At 39.3% G+C, this 6,482-nt stretch overlaps 1 protein-coding gene across 2 annotated transcripts in view; it reads left to right on the forward strand.

The window, feature by feature from the left end:
• Nucleotides 1-6,482, forward strand: part of SMS (spermine synthase) — a 40,955-nt gene that overhangs the window by 26,084 nt on the left and 8,389 nt on the right. For both annotated transcript variants that reach the window (XM_078390442.1, XM_078390443.1), the window contains exons 7-9: nt 1,516-1,605; nt 2,990-3,104; nt 3,704-3,783. In XM_078390442.1, coding sequence (XP_078246568.1) covers nt 1,516-1,605; nt 2,990-3,104; nt 3,704-3,783 — 285 coding nt within the window. The remainder of the gene's footprint in view (nt 1-1,515; nt 1,606-2,989; nt 3,105-3,703; nt 3,784-6,482) is intronic.

A 6,482-nucleotide genomic window follows, 5' to 3' on the forward strand; every position in this document is an offset into this window, starting at 1 on the left:
TCTAAAAATAGATTATTAATAGTAGCACCAGTATTATTGTTGTTATTAATTACCGTATTTTTTGCTCCATAAGAAACACTTTCCCCCCCCCAAAAAAGGGGGTGGGTCTGTGCATCTTATGGAGTGAAGGCCACGATTTGGCCCCCACTGGCCCTGTGGGGGGGAGCGTCGCAAGGGTCCAAGTGAGCCTTGCAACGCTCTCCCCACCCCCCCACGGGGCCAGCGCGGGTGAAATCGCCAGCTTCCAGGTGGGAGGAGTGTCACAAGGGTCCTGGAAGGCTCACTCGGAACCTTGCAATGCTCCCTCCACCCCCCACGGGGTCAGCGCAGGCAAAATTGCCAGCTTCCAGGGTGATTTCGCCCCCGCTGGCCCCATGGGGGGTGGGGGAGCGTTGCAAGGGTCTGAGTGAGCCTTCCAGGACCCTTGCGATGCTTCCCCACCCCATGGGGCCAGCGGGGGCGAAATTGCCACCTCCTGGGAGCATCCTAGGGGGTGTTCCAGGACCCTTTAGAGACTCACCCTGTCCCCCCCGGGGGTCAGAGGGGTGAAATTGCCACCTTCTGGGACTCTTCTGAAGCTTCCCAAGCCTCAAAAGAGTCCCACAAGGTGGCGATTTTGCCCCCTCTGACACCCGGGGGGAGGGTGAGTCTCTAAAGGGTCCTGGAACACACCCTAGGACCCTTTGGAGGCTCACCCTGCCCCCCCGCCGGGCCAGGGGGGGCAAAATCGCCACCTTCTGGGACTCTTTTGAGGCTTGGGAAGCTTCAGAAGAGTCCCAGAAGGTGGCGATTTCGCCCCCTCTGGCCTCCAGGGGGGCAGGGTGAGCCTCCAAAGGGTCCTAGGGTGTATTCCATAAGATGGACCTCTCCATAAGGCTCACCAATTTTTAGGAGAAGAAAACAGATTATTTTTTTCCTGTTTTTTTCTCCTAAAAATTTGGTGCGTCTTATGGAGCGAAAAATACGGTATTTTTCAGAACTTTATTTTTTATTATTTCAACATTACCTCCAAACCCGTTTAGATATAATTAAATACTAATTAACCTTAGTGAAACAATAATTTTAATGCATTAAAAACATTATTGATACCAATTTAGTTGAGCAAGTCCTAGCTTGATTTAGTAAAGTTAGAATTTTCTGTCTACTAAGTAAGCAGATTTAACATAAGATTCCCCCCCCCCCCAAGAGTCAGATTTGCACTGCAAGACTTTGGAAGACTATGTACAGGCTGTAGTTCCCCCACTTCTGCCTTGGAGCCATGTGCCAGTACATTGTACAATTGCTTGTGGAGAAAAGCACCTGCCTCTAAAAGATGAAAAGCACAGAGAGTTCAATTGTCTCCAAAGCTTGTTTTTACATTAACATATGTGGGCCCAATAAAACTCATCTCTGTTGATTTCATGCCCTGTTCTTCAAGGTAGAATCCAAGGGCTGCTATTTTGAAGCAGAACTAAAGAACCAATTTTTAAAACCACAGCAAAATGAATTATTTGATTCTTAACCAGTATCAAAAACATTGACCAAATGGTGATTGACGGGTGTCGGAAATACATGCGCAAAACCTGTGGAGATGTCTTGGACAATCTGAAGGGAGAATGCTATCAGGTAATTTTGTGCTTTGTGTTTGTGTTTCTTTCTTTGTGTTGTTTAAAGCCGTCTGCCTGAGTTGGTACTATTTTCAAGAATACAATTCTTGTTTGAGAGAAGTATTCCTACAAGGAATTCATTTTATTTCTTTTACAGTTTGGTAAATTTTAATATTGCATCTAAATTTGTTATTGCTAGATGTTCATTGGAGATGGTTGATGCATTAGAGTAAACAATATATATTTATCAGTACTGTTTATAAATATGGATATCCTTCTCTATGAGCAGGAAACTTTGGCTTTGAAAGCTGTTGAATTGTTTTAATTACCAAAATGTGAAATGTTTGTGGAAGAAGAGACAACATGCATTGAAACTGAGGTGATGGTAGGATGCACTGCTGAACTAATAATAGTATAAATACATCATTATGCACCCCTATAGCTTCTCTGTTAGTATAATTCATGGATCTTTACATTAGTAAAGTAGGGTTATCATGGGTTCATCATGAAATGGTTAAAATACAACATTTTATAGGTTTTTCAGTCAGGCATCTGAGGTAAGTTAGGCATAACTAATTTTAAAAATAACTCTGGCACAGATACATTGATTTGTTTCAAACTCATTTATAAATGTAAATGTTCTGGCTCACTATAACAGTCATGATGTGGATACCTATTTTCTTTTACCTCACTATTTCATGATGATGATTGCTAGCAGTGGCTTTGTTCTGTCCAGATGTTATTTCAAAAAGTAACTATCACAGAAAATTAATTTCATTTTATCATGTTACATTTTGCTCTCTTCTTTCTGGGCCAGGGTGTGGGCAATAATGTAAGTTATAAATACCTTTCATGGGTTCATTATGGTCTCTCAGACCAGCCTTTCTTCATAAGGGCTGTGCTTTTCCTGCAAAATATACCCCAAAGCCTGTGTTTTGCATGCTAACTTCTGTCCCTGACATTTCCGCATAGAAGTGAGGATCCCTGTCCTGAAATCCTTCAGAGCAGGTCAATAGGTTGGTTAGTGATCTTTCTAGATAGAACAGAGCTTCCTGTTTCCTTTCCAAAGAGAACGTATGAAAGCAAGATTAAATCTCTAATGTTATTTAATCTGTATAGGCATTGGAGAATTGGGATTCCCCCACCTTTGCCTAATATGTCTCTGTTGAAATGGGGACTTGCATAAAGTGAGCATGGATTGAGTTTGTGAGATCTATGTTATGTAATAATGATATGTGTGAGGAGTGCAGATTGGGCTTATATGGGCATTGACCTTTTTACTTCTAGGCAGATACTCAAATGTTAGGTGATTACTTTTCACATGCTGGGGTTCTGCACACGTAGAGATTAAATAGTTGCAGAGGGCAAGTATCGGTGTAACACCTTGACTGTTTGTTTTTAAGGTTCTAATTGAAGATTGTATTCCAGTATTGAAGAGGTATGCCAAAGAAGAAAGGATGTTTGATTATGTAATTAATGACTTGACAGCTGTTCCAATCTCCACATCTCCAGAAGAAGGTTAATATTTTTCAACCTTTTGAACTTTTTGATGCAAGCATAGTTTCAATCAAAACTCATTGAACTAACTGCAAGCAAGGTTTTAAATTAGAAACTTGCATCTGAGAGAGATTAATAAGGATTGATGGAAATAACAAAGCATGCAAGGATCCAATAAAGACTTCAGGGATTCCAGGTGTATGTGCAGGGCGGGGGGAGAAACAATTATTGGACCTTACGTTGTATTGATACTGAAATGGATTATGCCTTTGCTTTGCAAGGTCTAAGTCTTTTAATTAACATTTATTTTCAAGATATACTGTAAATTGGTAGAAAAAATATATTAATGTTTCATCCATCAGTGATGCCTATTCCCACCAGTAATGACTTCTTTGAGCATCTTATAGTGAAGAATACTTTATAATGGCTGGATTCCTATTAGTTTTGTGGAAAGTTTGCATAACTTGCCACAGCTAATTCTGATTAATTGGCCAAGTGCTGTGGCATATCTCTGTTGTGGAATCAATTGTGTAAACAAGATACACTCCATCAGTTAGCTGCAGTGAGCTACATATTGGACATTGAATTTTTTATTAAACAATTAATGCTTTCAAATTTAGATTCCACATGGGAGTTTCTGCGGATGATTTTAGACCTTTCAATGAAAGTCTTGAAACCTGATGGAAAATACTTCACGCAGGTATGGCAGTTGCCATTCTTCTATGGCTAGTTAGTTCTACTGTTGATAGTAGTGTGATTAGTAGTACAAGGTTTGAAATATCAACCTTGTACCAATGTTCCTTTGTTCTCATGGCGATATTGGGAGCAGCACTTAGGCTTGTGTTCCACTTTTCACAAGCAGAAGCAAACCAAAGTAATCACATTTTCATTTAAATATGGGACCCTTCTAAATCCCTAAAGAAGTTCAAGTAAATACAGTGGTGCCTCGCTTAACGGGCGGCCCATTTAACGACGAAATCGCATACTGACGAACTTTTTGCGATCGCTTTTGCAATTGCATTGCAATGTTTTAAATGGGGAAAAATCGCTTTGCGGTGATCGGTACCCTGTTTCGCTTACCGATTATCGCAAAGCAATGATTTTCCCCCAGCTGATTGGCGGTTCCAAAATGGCCGCCGGGTAAAAAAAATGGCCACCCGTTGTGTTTAGGGACGGATTCCTCGCTTACCGGGCAGTGAAAATGGCCACCGTATGGAGGATCTTCACTTAAAGGTCAGTTTTAAGCCCATAGGAATGCATTGAAGGGGTTTCAATGCATTCCTGTGGGCTTTTTTAAATCGCATAGCGGCGAAATCGCTTTGCAGCGATTTTTGCTGCACCGATTAACGTTGCTATGCGAGGCACCACTGTATTGTATTTCCTGGGCTTCCTCATCACTTTCTGCCCATGGAAAGATACAAATTTGGCCAGCCTATATCCTGGTTGTGAATCTTAAGTAAATCCTGAGGAGGTTAACTTGATTTGAAGCTTAGCTAAAGCTCTATTTGAGGTATTTGCCTAGAGCCGGCTCCTCCCCCCCCAAATTGGAGTTATTTATTTATTTATTATTCATTCATTCATTCATTCATTCATTCATTCATTCATTCATTCATTCATTCAGGGGTAAAGGGAAATAACCTGGGATAACAGGGAATATTTCATGCTATACATTATCACATATTATCCATACTTAAACATATCATTATATTAAAGAGTTTTGTGTCTGTTAGTTGCCTATATAATTCCAACTACAGTTATTTGACTATTTTGTATTAAAATTATCACATTTGGCTTTCAGGTTATATAATGGGTCCAGTTGTATATAGGGTCCCATTTTTCAGATGCTTCTTGGATTTAATTGTCTTTCAAAGCTTCTCTTAATATGTCCATCTCTGCCACTTCCATAATCTTTTCCACAAGTTCTTCACGATTTGGTATCTCAGTTTTCTTCCATTTCCATGCATATAATATTCTGGCTGCAGTTATTACATATATTACCAAATGGCTCTCTGTGCTATCTAAACTCTCTGGTAACATATTTAATATGACTAATTCTGGTTTAAATAGTATATTACGTAGCAGAATTTTCTGTAAACATTCATGTATTAGTATCCAATAATTCTTTTGCTTCTTTACATATCCACCACATATGATACAAGGTTCTCTCTTGTAATTTACATTTCCAACATACATTGGATGTACCTTAATACAATTTTGACAACTTATCTGGTGTCATGGACCACCTGTAGAACATTTTGTATATATTTTCTTTAAAGTTCACTGATTTGGTAATTTTTATATTAATTTTCCATATTTTTCCCAATCTCTTGTGGTACAGATCCATATTCCAAATTAGATTGTTGTTGGTTAGAGACTGTTGAAGGTATTTTCAGTCCTTGGATATTATTTAATTGTACCATTGCATTTTAAAAATAGGCTAGTGGAATAGTGTATGAAGGTTAGTGGTACTGTATGCAATATAATGTTTGACCACTAGGTAGAGCTGGATGATTACAATTGTCAGTATTCATAATAAAAATTCTAGGGCCAGCATCCTATTAGGTTTTCGTTGTGTGAAAAGGCCCACCATCACATGAATGTGGCATTGTGCCATTTGCATAAATGTTGCTGTTTTGGAAATGATAATCACCCCACCATGAAGAAAATCTGTACTTTATTTATTTATTAGAGTCATGTGTTGCCCATCTAGAAAGTGTCTACTCTGGGTGGTTTATTTATTTTTATTTTATATTTATTAGATTTTTACCCCACCCCTCTAGACAATGTCTACTTTTTATATATAGCATAAAAATAAACTAAGGTAAAATCCAAGTTAATCTCAATGTCCAAGATGGGGAAAGGAAGAGAAAAAGAAGAAGAAAAGAAAAAAGAGAAAAGAAAAGGGAAGATAGGCTAGGTAATAGCTGTAGGGAAGTCATCCCCATATAGCCATGTATGCAGACTGTGATCCCATATACCCCCTACATTGTTACACCATTCTATCCAGCAAAAGCTCAAGACAACCCTGGCCCTAAACATTGGATTATGTAAACACATACATGCATGTACACTGACAGATGCACATAGTTGGAATCAGGGAAGTGAGATAGAAGCTACATATAAAGTGGCATTTTTGTGAATTTGCATACTGTATATGGTTGATGTACTGACAGTATACATATAATTCTGTTCCTCTTGCCCTTAAGGAAACACTCATTAGACCCATTAGGAAGAAACCGAGCTTTGTGGCAGACAACATTAGCAATTATAGGATCATCACCAATGTTTCTTTCCTTAGCAAGGTAGTTGAGAGGGTGGTGGCCAACCAGCTTCAGATTCTCTTGGGTAAATCCAATGCCCTGGATCCGTTTCAGTCAGGCTTCAAGTCACAACACAGAA

This window comes from Pogona vitticeps, chromosome 3, assembly GCF_051106095.1.
Source record: "Pogona vitticeps strain Pit_001003342236 chromosome 3, PviZW2.1, whole genome shotgun sequence".
Classification (NCBI taxonomy): domain Eukaryota; kingdom Metazoa; phylum Chordata; class Lepidosauria; order Squamata; family Agamidae; genus Pogona; species Pogona vitticeps.